This window comes from Triticum aestivum, chromosome 2A, assembly GCF_018294505.1.
Source record: "Triticum aestivum cultivar Chinese Spring chromosome 2A, IWGSC CS RefSeq v2.1, whole genome shotgun sequence".
NCBI lineage: Eukaryota > Viridiplantae > Streptophyta > Magnoliopsida > Poales > Poaceae > Triticum > Triticum aestivum.
The window spans coordinates 43,104,509-43,122,879 of NC_057797.1; the positions used below are offsets into that span (position 1 = coordinate 43,104,509).

Genomic DNA, 18,371 nt, shown 5'->3' on the forward strand with positions numbered 1-18,371 from the left:
AAAAGCCACCATCTTCCTCGGCCTCTGATGATGCATCATGCACGTCGGCTCAGATTCAGTGTAAGAACCACAGAAAAATGGTTCCACCACAGTGTCAGGGGTTTCCTGCAAAAGAAACTTCGAATCAAACCAAAAGCAACTTGGAATCTCCAACTTGGATGAACTAACCCTAACCCTAACTCTGTTCCACCATTATGCACTTACAAAGAGCTGAGAATCCATTGAAACCATGTTGATGTCCTCGTCCGAGCTCTCCCCGTCATTCCAGGATGGCATCCTCAACTTCTACCGGCAGCAATGGCCGCGGCGGTGACGGCGATAGGCTAACCTAGCTCACAGCACCAGGGAGAGGGGAGAGGATGAGGATGAGTGAGAGCGAGCCAGGAGGAAGAGAATGAGCGAGTGGTTGAGCTCGCTCGCTCTCACTTATCAGCCGACCGACAGTCGCCGTTCCGACAGCAGACGCGCCGTTAACGGCCGTCAACGCGCGCCGGCCGCCCGTTAGCCCGCGTGGCAACTGTTCGCGGGCCCAACCGGTCAGAAACGGGGTTAGCGCGGGCGAAGCGAGCGTTTTCGCGAGTTGGTAGTTTTTTGCCACGGTTTAGAAAAAATTTGGTAGTTTTTCGCACAAAAACGTAGAGTGGTAGTTTTTCCTCACGTTTCCGGCAAATGTGGTAGTTTTTGGTTAAATACTCTGTTTAGGGGGGTGTACCGAAGTAGAAGTGTTTCTCTTAATGTATGGTTTGAAGAATTTTTTAATACATGGTCAAACTTTTTAAAATACAGATTGAACATTTTATTAATGGCAATAAACAGTTTTATTAAACTACACGAAGATTTTTTAACATAGTATAAACATTTTGGAATTTTCATCGACATTTTTTGGAAAAACGTGAATATTTTCTTTAAAATACCACGTAAATTGTTTTATGGCAATAAACATTTTTGGTGTAGACCTTGAATATTTTTTTCCAAACCAATGGGAACTTCGGCCGAATATAGCATTATATATCACAGCAGAGATCCACATTAAAAACCTATGAGAACTGGCTACCCGGAACAAGCAAGGTAGTATTGGTGCAATTGGATAATTAAACCTGCTGTTTCAGGCTTGCGTGACTATATTAAACGTCTGAAACTCGGACAGCAATGCAGTATTCTCAGTCAGGCTAGATGCTGCAAGTTTCCAAGTAGTACTCTGTTATTGCAAAGCAGTGCTCGAACCATTATTGCAATCCACCGCTAAGAACAAATTATGTGAATGCCAAAAAATATCGCAAATAATACGGGTAAACCCTGTAACTGTTGTTAGGAGATATTTATTTTTCAAATATATGCGGACTAGAAAACAGAGTGGAATGATGGCCCGTTGCATCGACGACCCTATATATCAGTTATTGCGAAGGGTATTGGGACCGTTCTTATGCATGGCCGTGGCCTAATAATGCGGGTCGTTTCTTTTTGTAGTGTTCTATTTGCACTCCCACCTTACACTATTTCAGTCAAAAGATCTGCAGGTGCATCCACCAGTTAACTGGCTTGGTTCTTGGGCCTCGATTTACACCGTGTCATTTTGAAATGTTCACTGTGTATAAAAAATAATATATGGGGAGTGTTAAAATTTTGTAGAATACCCTGTCCAGTGTTGGAAGCAGAGTAGCAACTCCCATATTCAGACTAACTCGTAGAAAATATGGAAAACAACTTGAATGCTAGGAACAGCTTTCAACTTCAGAGCTATCAACAAACATAAAAAAGATTCAAACTGAATATCCCCAGGAAAAGCAGGGTTATATCTAAAACTGCATCTTTGTTGATCAGGATTTAAGTATCTCTAGAGACCGACGGACAGGCCTCGATTACCCAATGTACGCACTAAACACTACAGTACAGTGGAATCTATCATTTGTTTTTCAAGAAAGAGATAGTGGAATGCCGTTTACAGAAATACTCAGTTCATCAAACTGAACTGCAACTATACGCTGGGCCTTGAGAGCTTAACTGATATCGCTGCCCGGCACCTGAGGCGCAGAGCAGCCAGAACCAAACCGCAGAGACCAGCAGCTCCGCCGCAGATCCACGACGGAAGCGACCCAGGAGTGGAATCCTCCGCTGCCAGTTAACATTTCCTCCCGTGCAGCTTCAGTGATACATCAGGACAGCTTCAGTGGCGTGTCTGCGTGGAGAACTTTAGAACTCCTATCCGGTCACAGAAATGCTCTGTTCGTTTTGCCCTGACGTAAGTGGAGATTCAAATAAAATTTTCAAAAACTGAAGCCACCATCCAAAGCATCGTATACCTTCGTCCCTTTTCAAATTTTGGATGGCAAAAGAAAAGAAAATGGTTCCAAATTTTGAATCGCGCCTTCTTCTTCAGATAGTTTTTTTTTTAGACAATCTTCTTCAGATTTTTTTTTTGAGCGAAATATGTATTCTTTATTAAACATGTAAAGTCATGGGAATACAGATTCGGGCAAAGTTACAAGCCACACATGGCACCTGGGAGGGAGAGATGCAGCAGCTTTAGCTAAAGCGTGAGCCTCTCCATTATACTTCCGACTCTCGTGGATAAACTCCACCGCACTAAAAGCTAATCTGCGGTGCTTGATATCTTGAAGAATTGGGTAAAACTTGCATGGGGAGTCGTCCTTGATCCTTGATACAACTTCTTGGCAGTCTGTGGCCACACATATGGATTGAACTTGTAGATCCGTAGCGAGTGCTAGTGCCTCGCTACAAGCCTGTGCTTCGAGAATCACCGGGTCCAAGAGGCCCTCAAAAATGATGGCTGAGGCCCCTAGATAGTTCCCGTTTTTATCGCGACACACCGCAGCAGAGGCACCCTTGTCGCCGATCTTGGAAAACCTGCCGTCTGCGTTGATCTTGGCTGAGTGGGACACCGGCGGCAGCCATGCACAGCGTGCTGGCCTTACCGCATCTGAAGTCGCTACATGCGGGTCCCTGGGCATTGCATGCATGCCCCTGGGCCTTACATGCAGGTCCTTGGATTGTGCATGCAGGTCCCTGGTACGTGCCCCCCTTTCTGGAATCTAATCAAGCTCCGCCAAAAATTTGGTAATGAAGATATGGGTACTGAGGGGGCTCTGGAACTGCTCGTCATGGATAGCTCGACATCTCGCCCACCATATCGCCCACATTGTTACAAGCACACGTGCCAAATCTGCCGTGGGGAGAGTGTCAACTAACAAGAACATCCACAGTTTAGCGTCGTCCGTACGGTTGGAGATGATGGTTCCAGTGATATCCCCATCAGAAAGAGCCCAAACACAGCGAGCCACATGGCAGTCAAAAAGGGCGTGCCTCCAAGTATCCACCGCCGCGTGACAGATGCTACATTCAGCGGAATCACTCATTTTTCTGTGTTGTCGGACAGCTCCTGTAGGTATGGATGATTTGGCTAACCTCCAGGCAAAAACACGGACTTTTGAGGGCACCGCTGCGCCCCAGAGTTTGGACCATGAACGACTTTCGGCTACGACATTTGAGTGACCATCGTTGTGCTCCAACCAGTCCGTGCGTTGCTTCTTTGTCGCTGCAAGTAGTTTGTAAGCTGAACTCACTGTGAAGATCCCTCTTTTCTCGTAATGCCACGACCAGAAATCCTCCTGGACCTTGCTGCTAAGTGGAATATTGAGGACTGCCTCAACGTCCATCGGGTACAGATGTTCACGTAGCATCACACCATTCCATGTGCAGGTGACCGGGTTGATAAGTTCAGAAACAAGTTGGGGGGGGGGGGGTTCTGGGTTTTCGGGCAAACCGGCCGAAGCTTATAGTCACGGGGGATCCAATTATCATGCCAAATGTTAGTCCGCTCTCCCGAACCGATGCGCTTCAGATGGCCCAACTTAAGTGCATCCCGCCCCTCGATGATGGATCGCCATACTTGTGATGGGTTCTTCCCTAACTCTGCTTCGAGAATTAAAGAAGATGGGTAGTATACCGCTTGAAGGATCCTGGAGCTGAGGGAATCCGGCTGAGTCAGCAGCCGCCATGCTTGCCGGGTAAGCAGCGCCAAGTTGAAGAGCTCAATATCGCGGAAGCCCATACCACCCATACTCTTAGGCTGTGACATGACTTCCCATGAAATCCAAGCAGTCTTCCTCTCGCCTTTTTTAGATCCCCACCAGAATTTCCGCAACAAACCATTGATGTGCTGACAAAGGCCTCGAGGTAGCTTGAAACAAGCCATGGAATAAGTAGGGATGGCCTGCGCAACTGATTTGATTAACACTTCCTTACCACCGACCGATAGCGCCTTCTCCATCCAGCCTTGCACATGCTTCCATATGCGATCTTTTAGATACTTAAAAGACCCTTCCTTTGCTCTACCAACATCTGCTGGAAGGCCAAGGTATTTGTCTGACAGTTTTTCATTCTGCACGTCTAAGATTTGTTTCACCTGTTGCTTCAAAGAATCCGAACAGCCCTTGCTGAAGAAGATTGATGCCTTTTCCTTGTTGATTCGCTGGCCAGAGGCCTCACAGTAACGTTGCACCAAAGAATTCGCCCGCATTGCCATCTCAGGAGTGGCATTGTAAAATAAGAGGCTATCATCTGCAAATAATAAGTGATTTACCTCCGGAGCGCCATCCGCCACCTTAATTCCTCGAACATTCTCATTTGGATCCGTTGACTTCAATAGACATGACAGACCCTCGGCAGCCAACAAAAAGAGATATGGGGAGATTGGGTCGCCTTGCCTGAGACCACGGGAAGGACTGAACTCCTCTTGCCTTTCACCATTGAAGATAACAGAGAAAGACACTGATGTGACGCACCTCATGACAATCTCCATGAACCGTGCACTTATGCCTAGCTTTAGCATAATCGGTTCAAGATATTTCCACTCAATTCTATCATAAGCTTTCATCATATCTAGTTTCAAAGCACAGAATCTGTTGCCCTTTACCTTCCTTCGTTTCATGTAGTGGAGACACTCATAAGCAGAAATGAAGTTATCCATGATAAGACGTCCCGGTACGAATGCTGATTGTTTCTCAGAGATGATATTGGAGAGAATGAGCTTTAGCCGATTAGCTAGCACCTTCGACGCGATCTTAAAGATCACATTGCATAGGCTTATCGGTCTAAATTGTCCTAAATTTTTTGGACTTGCAATCTTGGGGATTAACACAATGAACGTTTTGTTTATCTCCTCCGGGGAATCCTCTCCCTTTAGAACACGTAGCACCATATCCGTCACCTCATCGCCGCACAACTCCCAGTGCCGCTGAAAGAAGTGTGCAGGAAAGCCATCGGACCCGGGGGCCTTGGTTGGAAACATTTGGAACAAAGCCGCTTTCACCTCGGCGTTTGTATAACGGGCGTTAAGCATATCATTCATGGCAGCATCCAATCTGGGTGGTATGTGAGATAGTACCTCATCAATACCGATCGTGTTTTCGGAGGCATACAGGTTGCTATAAAAATTTGTTGCCAGGCTTGCCATCTCTTGATCATCCACGCAAACCGTGCCATCTGCACGTTCCAGCTCGCAGATGCGATTTCTAGCTTTGCGAGCACTGGCCTTCCGATGAAAAAAATTTGGTATTGTTATCTCCCTCCGCCAGCCACTGAATGCGAGCCCGTTGACGCCACATGATCTCCTCACGTAGGCCAAGTTCGGACATGCGGGCTTCTACATGTTCCTCTTCAGGCGATGGACCCCCACGGTCGGGAAGGGCTCGGAGTTCTGCAAGTTTCGATCGAAGCGACCGCAGCTCGGTTCTAACAGCACCAAAGGTGGTTCGGCCCCACTTGCGCAGCGTACCGGCCACATAAGCAAGTTTCTCAGACAGAGCTGCAACAGTATTGGCCTTTCCAGAAGTGTTCCAAGCTTCAGTTACCACATCCCCAAAACTAGGATCACGCTCCCACATGCATTCATACCGAAACTGCTTCTGCTTTGCTCTCACACTCGAATCCACAAGTTCAGTTTGTAATAGGATAGGGCAGTGGTCAGATTTGGCCGCTGTCAGGTGTTCCACCGAGGCAAACGGAAAGAGGGCCGACCATTCAGCCGTACCCAAAGCTCTGTCCAGCCTGACCCTGAAAAAATAGCCTCCTGACACTTTCTTCTCCCAAGTCCAATCCAATCCACGATAACCCAAATCAGCCAATCCACAATCTTCTTCAGATAGATAGAGAATCGTGTGAGTCTTGGGCTGAGATAGAGAATCTGCTATATACGCTGGGCCAGATAGATGGGCCTTCAACGACGAGCCGGCAGCGTGGGAAAGAAAAGGCCTGGTCGATGCTGAACCGACGTGAGAGAAACGGGAAACCGGGCGACAGAGAACGTTATTATTAGTCCCACCTCGGCTAGCTACGAGGGGCTGGGTGCAGAGCTCGGCTATAAGATGGGTCGGGGCTCCAACGTTAGAAGGCATCTTTGCGCTTGGGGCAATGACGCAGCTAGTGAGGTAATACCGAGGCGCGTCAATTGCTGGTTGAAAACTATTTCCAAACCCCCTCTTTGGCACTCCCTCTGTGGAGAGGGCCACTGAGAATTTCTGAAAGGGCTCCTTCTCCTTCGGGCGAGGGTAAAGCCCTACAATACCAAATTTTGAACTCTTACAAGTTCTCCTCAAATCACAGCAGTTCTTCTGCTGTTTTTCAGAAAGTTGTCAGCACAAAACTATTCACAGTTTGCAGAATATTTTTATGGCAAATACTTACCTTATTACCATTCTCACAACAAATACAGCAGGGTTGATGAATTTTCGTGTCTACACAAACTGCATGTACAACGGTACACTCCATATTCACACAGACCGGCACCGCGACGCATCACGTATGTACAGGATGAACAAAGAATGCACAGAGTACCAACCATGGCCGGCCGCCGACACACCATCATCACCCAAACCAAACCATACCAAATCAGACGAACTCAAAGCGCATGAGGAGCTTGACGTTGGGGAACTTGTTCCCCTTGCGGTCGAACAGCGCCACCGCGCGGATCCCAGGCTGCAGCTCCGACACCGGCAGCACCGTCTGCCCCGCAAAGTCGTCCTTCTCCGACATGTCGTACTCGTGCGCCTCCACCCGCAGCAGGGCCAGCTCCGGCACCGTCAGGCCAAAGGAGAACTCCTCACCCCACACCGGCACCCAGTTGTCCTCCACCGCCTTGGTCTTCCTCATCACCGAGTCTGCTGGAACGCCGGCGATCCCGACCTGTCACGCAATGGATACATACATACAGGGTTCAGTTTCGATGATGTTTCAGAGAAATGGATACTGTTTTAGGTTCTTGTTACTAAACTCATTCAGCTTTGTAGTTGCAGTTCATAGTTGAAAGCTATCTGTCAGCATTCAGTTTGATGTTTCAGAGATATGCTTACTGGCTACTGCCTTTGGGTTCTTGTTAATGATTTCATCGAGCTTTTGCCATGCGGTTAATAGTGTACGCCATTGATGTGCCAAATTAGTTTTCATTCATACCCGTGCGTAAAAATCTGGAGGAGAATACTGGTCAAAGTGTGTCTGCTTGAAGTCCATCCGCCAACCATCACCCATGTACACTTTTACCTGAATGAAAAGCAGCAGTTGATTTGACTCTAATTTCGAGCGGCACAAACAAAACTGAACACATGTCTAAATAAAGCCATACCTTCAAGGTCTTCTTAACAGGTTGAGGCTTTTTTGGATCAAAAACTTCCGGCTCAGACTGCATCAAGAAATCCGGTTTCTTCACGTAGCCACAGCCACCATTGGCTTTATAAAATCCATGCATTAACCAAAGGGCTCTTCCATATCCCTGCAAGGAATATCATGAATTAGAATACGCCAGTACGAAAGGGACAGCATATGACCAATAAACATTAACTTCTTGCTCGAATTTAGGCAAGTGTATGCCCGAATTGATGACAGATTGTGATCTGCCAAATCTAAAGCATCCCCGTGTTAAATATTGCACACACACACACACACATATGGCACAGATTGCATCCCACTTGAGTTCATATAAGAAGCTAAGGGTTATTCCGCATTGACCTCGTATAACTATAATCATCTATATATTTCTGCCATTTGATATTCAGAGCATAATTGGATATTCAGACCATCAAGCAAGACCATTGCCCTGGATAGATTACTCGGAAACAGAAATGCACCTGCATATTGAAGGCTACCATCTGAGCACCATGCACCCAACCAATAAATGGATTGTAGTTGGAAGAAGTAACCCGAGTGCCCTTTGGGTATATCCTCAGTAGATTCCTCTGTGTAAACCTTGTTAGCAATATTATTGAACACTTCAGTATGATTAAATAAAAGAGGATCTCTGCCTATTAAAGATGAATATAAATTACTGTTAATAATATGAGCAACTTCATTTAGATATATACCTCACTATTTCAGTGCCATGATTAACTACAGCTTTGGCAAGCTGTTGCTCGCTCAAACTGAGCCGCCTAACTTTGTTTGGGTCACACTTCAAGGCATCAGACGTAGTACCCCCCTTTGGCTTTCCTGCTCTAATAGTAATAAGGTGTTTATACTGTGGTGCTAGATGCTGTTGCATTTTCTGTTCGTCCTCATCGTCGTCGTCGTCATCGTCATCTCTACGATTCTCTGAGGCATCATCTTCCTGCTGACAGAGCAAAGACAATTGTGCAGGTAAAACCATGCTGAATGCCAGGACAAAAGGGAGCAGAAAATTGAGCACTCCAAACACGTACTTTAGCAGATTGGATTTCAGTCTTGAAATCTGGGACTTCTGTTCCCCAAGCCGCATCATCGTCAGTTCCTTTGCCAGGATTCTGCTCCGCATCGCCGTCTTTCGCGGCACCACCATCCTTGGCTTCAAGGTACTCCTTTGGGGGCTTTGTTGATAGGAGCACACGGCCCTTGAGGGACTCAGGCGAAGGGAGTTCTTTGGGATGTTCTTCTTCAGGGTAGTACAGTATGGTGCCAAACACTTCAAGGACCATCTATGGAGATTTTCAGAAGCACCTGTTAGCTAGAGAAGTGCAAATCTCCTGGATGGAGATAACAACAATTTCAGAAGCAAGTACAGCTACCTTTGCAACTTTTTCCTGCAGCTCGGGTGTAAGGTGGTCTTCCAGTGTGATGATAACCGGGTAGGGAGACGCGACGAAGGCGTACTCTTTGATGGATTTCAAGCATTTCAGCAGCGAAACCGGGGTGGTCAAAGTCCTGTTCAGAATTGGCAAGACAGCAGCACACAGTGTAAGATTCAGCCCCCTTGTTTATCGGCAGCGTGAGCGAGTCACCTAAGAATATACACCTATGAAATGTTCGTTTTCTGCAAACTGAACTTTTGATTTCCTGTAAAACTAAAAACTGACGCTGCACTCTGTACCCATGTTTCATTCGAGCAATGGAGCAGGGGAGCTTTCTGTTTGTCCAAAAATATACACCTACAAAATCGAGGATTCGAGGTGCATAGACAAGGTGGATATGCTTGGAACTGTCCTCATCGATTGCATCGAAGAGGAAAGACTCCAAGCTAGTGGGGGCTGGGTCGATGTGGGGAATACAGCATCCTAATAGCATGTCTTATGTTATGTACTCGTAGCAAACCTGCCATGGAGGATGCTGATGTCGTCCTTGGCGGAGTTGGGCCACATGTCGAGCTCGATGACCCGGACGCCGCGCTGCAGGGCCTTGATGATGGGGACGTCGCTGCAGTCGCTGCTGAGCTGGTTGCCGGTGAGGTACGAGTTGTGGCCCGTGTAGACGTAGTAGTGGGAGAGGGCCTGGGACATGTCGTGGTGGACCCGCGGGCGCCGGACGGGCGGGTTGAGGTCGGCGGAGAAGAGGAAGCGGTGGAAGTCGTCGAGGCCGAGCAGCTGGCCGCGGCCGAGGCGCGGGAGGCGCGGGCCGGCGCGCTGCTGGTGGCCCTGCAGGCGGATCTGGTCCAGCAGGCGGTCCGCCTCGTCCTCGGCGTCGGCGTCGGCGGCGTCGGGGTCGCCGCCCGCGGAGGACTCGAGGTACCGGCGCAGGCCGTCGGCGCCCATGGTGGCGGCCCCGCCGGAGTGCTCGGCGAAGAGCGCCCGCACGTCGTCGGGCGGCGGCGCGTCCGTCCAGCGGAACCGGCGCTTGAAGATGAGGCAGCACTTGTAGGTGCCCATGGCGTCTCGCCGGCGAGGGTTGGATTGGGTTGGGTCTGACGGTTTGTTGATGGCGGCTTGCTTGCTGCCTGGGTCGGCGATGTATCCGTAGGGGAGAGTGGTAGGGAGGGAGAGGGAGGGGAAAGCGAAAGGGACGGAGGGAGGGACACGAATGGGGGGGGGGGGGGGGGGGGTTCTAAATCATAACTGTCGGCACACAAATGGCGCTCATTAACACATATGGCCCATCAATTAACTCAACTGCACTCCATCTAGTATTAGTAGATCAATTTTGCTCAAAAAATAGTAATAATCTGTATGAGACTAATTTCCCAGTTTTGTCTAAACAAAACCTTCAATTTTTCTTCTTTTTTTGCGGGAAAATAAACCTTCATTTTTTTCAAAATAAAGTGTTAACCATATGCTCCCTTTGGTTCATATTAATTGTGGAGTATCTTTCTTTTTTATTTTTTTAGAAAAATGTATACTAACAATACAAATACACACACTAAAAAACACATGCGTACATCCGCAAAGTGAGCGTGTTCGGATGGTTAGGTTCTTTGTGATGAAACCGACCCATACTTAGCGTTGACGGTCCCATTTTTCTTTATTTATTTCACTTCTTTAGGCGATGTACGTTTCGTGTGAGCAGAAGTTGCTATCGACTACGACTACGTCTGTGATGACTTTGGCGATCTCAACGTGCTGTGTTGGCTTAGTATTTCGTAGGTGGTCATAGAAATAGGGCATGTGTGCGTGTATACATAGGTAGAGTTTTTTTTTTGAATTTTCGGGGGAGGAAACTACCCCCACCTGAATGTTGAGTGTGATATGTGTGTATACGATCATCTGTATTTGTAAAAAAAAACACGCGCGTACATTCAGGGGAATAAAAAAAAATCGGTGGAGACCGTTTCCATGACTTGCCTCATGCATGATAAACACCGTCGAAAAACAACAATAATCTTGGATTGCTTTTGTACCAGGCGTTTGTTTGAATCTGGGATTTTTTTTTTTAGCATCAGTACAGACACAAGCGCTTATATACACACGCATACACTCACCCTTATGAAACGCATACACGCACACCCTACCCCTATAAGCACCTTCGAGAGACTGAGCCGGCATATCATCTTGAGATTTTACGAAGTCACCGTAGGCGCCTCGTCGTCGACGGGAACGTATCCTCCCACTGAAAGCGTATCACCGGAAATCTTGAAATAAATTTAAAAATAATGCGAGCACCAGGATTTAAACCCTGATGGGTTGGGGATACCATTGTCCACCTAAATAACTCAATCACAGGTTGATTCGCTTCAATCCGGGATTCGGTTGGGAGACAAGGACGCGCGCGCGCATAAATATGACAGGACATGCTGTGCTCGAGTGGAGCGTTGCTGAGTCAAATCCTATATTGTACCGTCCACGTGTGGCATATTTTACCAGAAGCGCGGGTGTTCGGCGTAGTACGTGTGCAATGCGTGTGTGGCCCACCCTCGCCCCGACATGCAGCATGGACAATCTTCCATGGATACCGCTCGCCGGACCGAAATTGTCGTTATTTGTGTATAAAAATATATATATTCTTCTTTTTCTGGTGGTTTGGCAACGGTACACGTGTCCTGGCCTAGTGGCTAGTGTGAGCTCATGATCACATTGGAATTCGGAGGTGGTAGGATAGAGGCAGAAGGAGGGATAGTTCTGCCACCGCATTTCTGCAACTTGCAAAAGGGGCACACACGCGCTCTGCCAGCTTTTCGTCCGTTTAAATCGACTAAGGGCGTCTTGACCGTCCAACGAAAGACCGGACGCAAATCTGTCGGCGTAGGAAAAAACAGCTCACAGACATAAACATAATTAAATATTAAATGGCCGGTCAACCGCTCATCAAAGTTCATGTAAACCTAATTAAAAATCAATTAAAACATAAAAAAAAGTTTGCGCCCGCACGATGTCCTAGACGTCGTCGGCCTTGCCCTTGTCCTTGATGTCGGCGTCGCCATCACCATCGTCGCCGGTGAGGTCGATGAAGACGGGAGCAAGGCCAGCCCACCCGAATGCCGCTTGGTACGCTGTTATGGCAGCCTCATCCGGTGTCTGCGGGGGCGGCGGCATTGCGGCCCGCCGGGTGCGCTCCTCCTCCTCGTCCTCATCCGCCGTTCGCCGTCGGCCTGCTCCTAGGCGAGCCAGTGCGCTTTTCCAGCGCTCAAGGTGGGCCGCTTCCTTCTCCGGTGTCACGACGTAGTGGATCGGAGGCGCGCTCACCCACTCGCGATACTCGCCGGTCCACGTGTAGGCCTCCTCCGCCCAACTAGGTGGAGGCGGGGAGCGCTTCCGCGTCGGCTCCGGATCCGGCTTGGGCTCGAGGACAGGCGACGGCGGCGGTGGAGGCGGGATGAAGAGCGGGGTGTGGACGGAGTCCCCCGCCGCCGACAAGACAAGGGCTTGCTCCAGCCCATCCCAATGCGCGTCCTCCTCGAGCCAGCTAGCCTCCAGTGCGTGCTCCAGGGCCTCCTCGAGGGCGGCCTGGTACTCCGCCTCCGCTTCCATTTCCTCCGGCTCTACCTGCGAGGGCGGCAGTGGAAACGACGGCGGGTTGGCGTCGATGCCTAGCCGCCGTTGCTCCTCGTGTTCGAGGGCAAACCAAGCCTCCCAATTGGGAGAGTCGGCGGCATACTCGGGCATCCGCCGCCGCACCAGCGTGAGCCGCGCCTGGCTCCTGTGCACCTCCTCGTCGTGCGCCCGTTGTGTCCGCTGTACCGCCGGCACCGGGATCCGCTGCGGATCCAGGTGCCAGTGGTGCGGCAGCGTAATGTCGAGGTAGAACAACGACTGCCTGTACTCCCAGTGCCATTGCGCTTGGTGCACCGGGATGTGCAGACGCCGGCGACCTGGGCGGACACGCGCCGGGGGCGGAGGGGAGGAGGAGGATGAGGCGTCGGGGGTGCACTTGCCCTTGCCGTTGCTACTGCCGAAGAGGCCCATTGCTTGCTAGGGTTTGATGGTGTCGCCGGTGAGGAAGCACAAGGTGGGGGTGGTTGGAGGGGGAGGGGGCAGATGTGGACGGAAGTGGACGGAAGTGTATGAGGCCGGCCCCTGCCGCATGCGTGGGTTAAAAAAAGACGCTTTCACTGGCTGACTAGTGGGCCCGCTGTCGGTGGTCGTCATTAATTAGACGATGAGCGATAGTTAGTGGCCGCCAAGTGGGACAGCGACGAACACCGAGGAGACGCGCGGCGTGTCCGCTTCGCGTCCGCGCCGACGCATTTCAGACACAATTTTGGGCTGGAAATGGATCAGCCCGGACGTCAGGCGGACACGATTTGAATTTGTGTCGGCGTATTGGGCCTCTAATTTTGTCCATGCCGATCCAAACGTACGCATGCGGACAAAATGAGTCGTCTCATTGGAGTTGCTCTCAACAATGCTAAGTGCAGCAGGAAACACTTTAAAAAAAAAGTGCAGCAGGAAACGACGATCTTTTTTAGGCAAAGAAAAAGAAATGGAAATGAAGCCGGACATAGGGTTGGCAAGCAAGAGCAAGGCATCCAGTGCTTTCCTTTGCGATTTTCTGCTCTGGATAGGAATTTATTTGGAGGCCTTGGACGGACCGGGCCCATTTCTGTCTGTCGGCACCTTTGCTTTTTCTTTGATTCAAGTGGAAAATATGCCGGTACGTGCGTTGCGTCCTATTTTTAGCGAGTGAGCGGAATACGAAAAGAATTGGCATATCCTTCTTCTCATCACGCGCTTCAGCCAGCTGCCAAGGGCCTGCCATTTCCAAGCTGTAAAGACTTTTCTTGTTCAAGACTTCTTTTTTGGGGCAAAGCAAATGCTTTGTAACTTAACGGTGTTCGGGTACGTCACCCAGAACACAAAGCCACAGGGGCTGATACATCAGACTCCCACTCATCGTATTTGGTTCACAAGACCTACCCAAATTTGGCTAGCTCGTGAGCGGCAGAATTGGCACTACGCCAACAAACCGAAATTACATATTTGAAAAACCACATCTTAAGCTCATACTTAGTGTCTTCTGTGACTGCCGCTCACGAGCACCTGCTTGCTTTAAGACGGTATAAGCTATTGGGCTGGCCTCTGATTTCACTACTAGGTCAGACCAATGTTAAGAGTCTGTTTGGATCGTGATCGGGAGCAACCTTACCAATTTTCTGGACGTTGAGTGATTGATTGGCTCAAATTTGGTTAGAAGCCAATATTTTGGATCAACGCCAAATGCCTGGCCGAGCGTTCAATCTTTTAGCCAAATCGCGTGTGAGTCCACGACGGCAAAATTGTGCGCCAAAAAATCATCAGCCCGATTTGGCAGCGCAGGTAGGAGCGGTATCCAAACAACCCTTAAGACTTAATTAGGGAATCCAAGACTGAAAGTGGGCGCGACTATGTCTTGCTTGATACAAGACACTAGCACGTCTCGCTCAAAGCACCCGTCAGAATGGTCGGACCAGCGCGGACAACAGGTCTTCAGTGCTATTTTTCCTCTCTATTTTTCATACTTTTCCTTTCGTCTTTTTTTACTTTTTCCTATATTTCTAAATATTTTCAATATATCTATTATTAAACTCACTTTGCATACAAACTTAAAAATGTTAATTATGCATTTAAAAATGTTAAACGTCTATAGAAAAATATTTCTAATGTATATGAAAATTGTATAATGTGTGTACAAAAAAGCACAATTCAAAACATGTATATAAAAATGTTAATCATGTATTTGAAAAATGTTAACTTCTATACATCAAATATTCCCGATGTATACAAATAATTTAAAATCTGTATGTAAAAAGGAAGACACAGAAAAACATAAGCTTTCAAAAAATGTTAATCATGTATTTCAAAATGTATATAAAAAATATTCGCGGTGTTTATGTAAAATGTAGACTGTGTATTAAAATGAGTTAACATCAAAAAATATGTTTGAAAAAATATATTAATCAGTGTTCAAAAAAATATTAATCATGTATTTGAAAAAAAATGTCAAGGTCTGTACAAAATATGTTTGCCGCAGTTAAAAAATATTTATTCCATAAAAAAGTTTGGCATGACATTTAATCAAAATATCCACGTGTTCCAAAAAATGTCCAGGAGATTTTAAAAACGTTTATACTATGTTGGAAAATGTTTCATTGTTTCAAAAAGTGTTTATTGCCATTAATAAAATTTTCAATCTGTATTTCAAAAATGTTGAGCATGTATTTAAAAAGTTCAGAAAAAACATATATCAAAAGAAAAGTGTATATCATGTATTTGAAATTTCAAGGTGTATCAAAAAAAGTTTCACGTGTACACTTAAAATTTAGATTTTGTACTGACATTTTTTTACATGTTTAAAAAAGAAATAAAATAAAAACCGACAAAAAACAAAAATAAAACTAAAGAGAAGAAAAATACTAATGAAAAGGAAAGAAAAAACCCAATGAGAACTGATAAAGAAACAACAAACCTGTTGAAAAAATTGACAACAAAGCAAGAAATTAAGAAAACCGGTGAAAAAACAAAAAAAACAAGGAAAAACAAGTGCAAAACAAAGAAACAAAAAACCAAAATAAGGAAACGGCCTACATAAAATCGAGCTAAAACCATTAGAATGACCGACTAAAACCAGAAACGTCTCTATCGAAACCCAGTGAACTAAAAAAACATGAAAAATGGGCCGAACTTGTAGCTACACATGGGGGCAATGTTTCAGGCGACACTGACGCTATAGTCGCTATAAGCGAGATATAATCTTCGTGCTTGAAATTGGGGGGAGTAAGGGAGATTTTTTTTTTGAGGCAAGGGTGGAGTAAGGGAGATGGTACAACATCGCCTGATGCGACTGTCCTGATGGGCCGACGCAACAACACATGTGGTGTGGGCAGTTTCTACGGTTGGAATTGATTTTATTAGCCTTTCGCCCGGTTTTTGGAAGGTGTCGTAGTGTTTTTTATGTTTTTGTTTTCTGTGCTACACTTTATCATTATTTGATTATTTATTTATTTCTCCATTTCCCCCTTTCCTTTTTTCAAATATGCATTTAATATTTTTTTAATACGCAATGAACATTTTGTAACACACGTTGAACATTTTTATAAATGCCATGAATATATTTTTATAATGACGAGAACATGTGTTAAGTGTTAGAACATTTTTTTTGACTGTACCTTTTCAAGTTATGCATAAAATTATATAATTTCAGAAAATGTCACAGACATATTCTTGAAACATGTGGTATTTTGCTAACTGTCTTGAACCTCTTTATGAATTGTATGAAACATTATTCTAGAATTAGGAACATATTTTCAAAACACGTGAACATTTGTTTTTGTGCGGTATGAATATTTTTTAACATTGCATGAACATTTCTTAATAATATCATGAACATTTTCTAAAATGTCACAACATTTTTTCAAAATGGACAGCATTTTTCTAATACCGCAAGAACACAATTTTAACACTCCCTGGATATTATTTTTTTACACATAGTGAACATTTCAAAACGACACGGTGTAAATCGAGGCCCAAGAACCAAGCCATGTAACTGATAACTGATGGATGCACCAGCAGATCTTTTAACCAAAATAGTGTAAGGTGGTGGCACAAATAAAACAGTGCAAAAAGAAATGATCCGCATTATTAGGCCACAGCCATGTATAAGAACGGTCCCAATACCCCTTGCAATAACTGAGATCTAGGGTAGTCGACGCGACATGCCATCATTCCACTCTGTTTTCTGGTCCATATGTGTAGTATCTGAAAAAACATTTCTGCTTCGGTACACCCTTCTTAAACACATCAAGGGCTGAGATTCCTTCATACCCCTTCGCTGCCAAGGGCACGATCGTCTTATTTAAAAAAAATGACCCCCCGCGCGTCCACGCCGATACTCCACGCGCCTATGTGTACGCGGCTGCGGGACGAGTCGAGCCGCTTGGCAGTCGTGAGCACGCGAGCCGAGCCGAGTAGTTAGCATCCACGGGCCCAGTATGTCAGATGCAGGGCGTGTTTTATTAAAAAAATCGGCGTTGATCGGTGGGGCGTACGTGTGGATGTGGCGCGGACGGCCGTATCACCGTGCAATTAACTGCTTTGCAGTAATGGCAGCGTGCATGCAGGCGCCGACTGCTCGCCGCTGATCTTCTGCCGCCCGCCTGCTACCCTCGTAGTCCGCGCCCTCCACTGCCGCGCGTGCGGCAACCGGGCGCTTCCCGCCAGCCTTCCGCCTCGGGCCGGCAGTTGACGCGACCAGTCGGCTGCCGCCGCTGCGGCGACCGCCCGCCCGCCTCCACACGCCACCGACGCATCGCCTGCCGCGCCTGCCGTCCTCGCGCCTTCCCACGCCATCGCTGCCGCGCCCAGACGCCAGGGATGCCTCGGCTGCCGCGCCTCGCCTTCACACGCCGCCGCTGCCTCGCTTTCACACGCCACCGCGTGTGCCGCCAGCCGCCCGCCTCTCCCTCGGGGCGCGCGCCACCGATGGATCGCCCGCCCACCTCCCTCCCCCGCCGTCTATAAAAGGCCGCGCCGGCCCCTCACCACGCGGTGCCATCTCCCTCGCCCCGCCCATCTCTCTTCCTCTCCTCGCCCGCCCGTCTCCCCCTCCTTGCCGGCAATGTCTTCTAGCGACTCCGACGAGGGCGCGTGGCTGAGCGGCGTCTGGCCGCTGAGCCTGACCATCGGCGACATGGAGGATCTGGCCCGGTACGGCCTGATGGTGCCGCCGGCAGCCAAGGTGCCGAGGCCATGGCGGATCGGGGCGGACGGCATCCCAACCATGGGACCACCACCGACGAGGGAGCAGCTCCGCGCGTTCCTTGGCGGCCGGTACAACCGGAGGGCCCGGCGCAGGTTCTGGCGTGGGAAGAACTTCGACATCGTCATTGGCGCGTTCAGGGACGCAGCGGCCGGCCACACCGTCGGGGACATTACCGGCGAGGCCGGCACTTCCCGTGGTCGCCGCCGCCACGACCCACCTCCAGCCGCCCCCACTGCCCCGACACAGCAGGCGCCCCCTGCCCCGGCGCTGGTCGAGATCCTGCCGGCGCATGCCGCCCTCACGCAAGACGGAGAGCCCGACGACACGCCGGGGCTACTTGCGGTGCTGGCCCGGTCGGCAGAGGAGGAGGAGGCGGCGGCCACTCGTGAGGAACCAGAGCGGCTGGCGGCCATAGCGGCGGTGCAGGAGCAGCAGGCGCTGGAAGACAACTGGTGGGATTTCAGCGACGACGACGGTGGCGACGATGGCGGCGACGGCGGTGAAGGAGAGGC

The 18,371-nt window shown here is 48.5% G+C and overlaps 1 protein-coding gene and 1 pseudogene across 2 annotated transcripts; one reads left to right on the plus strand and one right to left on the minus strand.

Moving 5' to 3' along the window:
* Positions 1 to 6,411: 6,411 nt before the first annotated feature.
* Positions 6,412 to 6,574, plus strand: LOC123038359 (uncharacterized; annotated as a pseudogene).
* Positions 6,575 to 6,664: 90 nt separating this feature from the next.
* LOC123187323 (phosphoinositide phospholipase C 2) lies at positions 6,665 to 10,269 on the minus strand. 2 transcript variants are annotated; one of them, XM_044599167.1, is made up of 8 exons: positions 9,571 to 10,269; positions 9,048 to 9,183; positions 8,706 to 8,957; positions 8,373 to 8,614; positions 8,139 to 8,256; positions 7,637 to 7,783; positions 7,468 to 7,554; positions 6,665 to 7,200 (listed from the first exon to the last, which is right to left on the minus strand). In XM_044599167.1, the coding sequence occupies exons 1-8, from the start codon at positions 10,119 to 10,121 to the stop codon at positions 6,907 to 6,909; spliced, it is 1,827 nt and encodes a 608-aa protein (XP_044455102.1). In that variant the 5' UTR covers positions 10,122 to 10,269; the 3' UTR covers positions 6,665 to 6,906. The 2 variants fall into 2 exon arrangements, with proteins under 2 accessions (XP_044455102.1, XP_044455101.1); XM_044599166.1 differs by having other exon boundaries at positions 8,373 to 8,617.
* Positions 10,270 to 18,371: the final 8,102 nt, after the last annotated feature.

Excerpts from the sequence above, each read along its gene's own strand:
- LOC123187323 (XM_044599166.1), bottom strand. The coding sequence starts at position 10,121 with ATGGGCACCTACAAGTGCTGCCTCATCTTCAAGCGCCGGTTCCGCTGG. Across the intron at positions 8,257-8,372 it reads CATGGCACTGAAATAGTGAG|GTTTACACAGAGGAATCTAC; the intron begins GTATATATCTAA and ends ATTGCTAACAAG. Across the intron at positions 7,201-7,467 it reads CTCCAGATTTTTACGCACGG|GTCGGGATCGCCGGCGTTCC; the intron begins GTATGAATGAAA and ends ATTGCGTGACAG.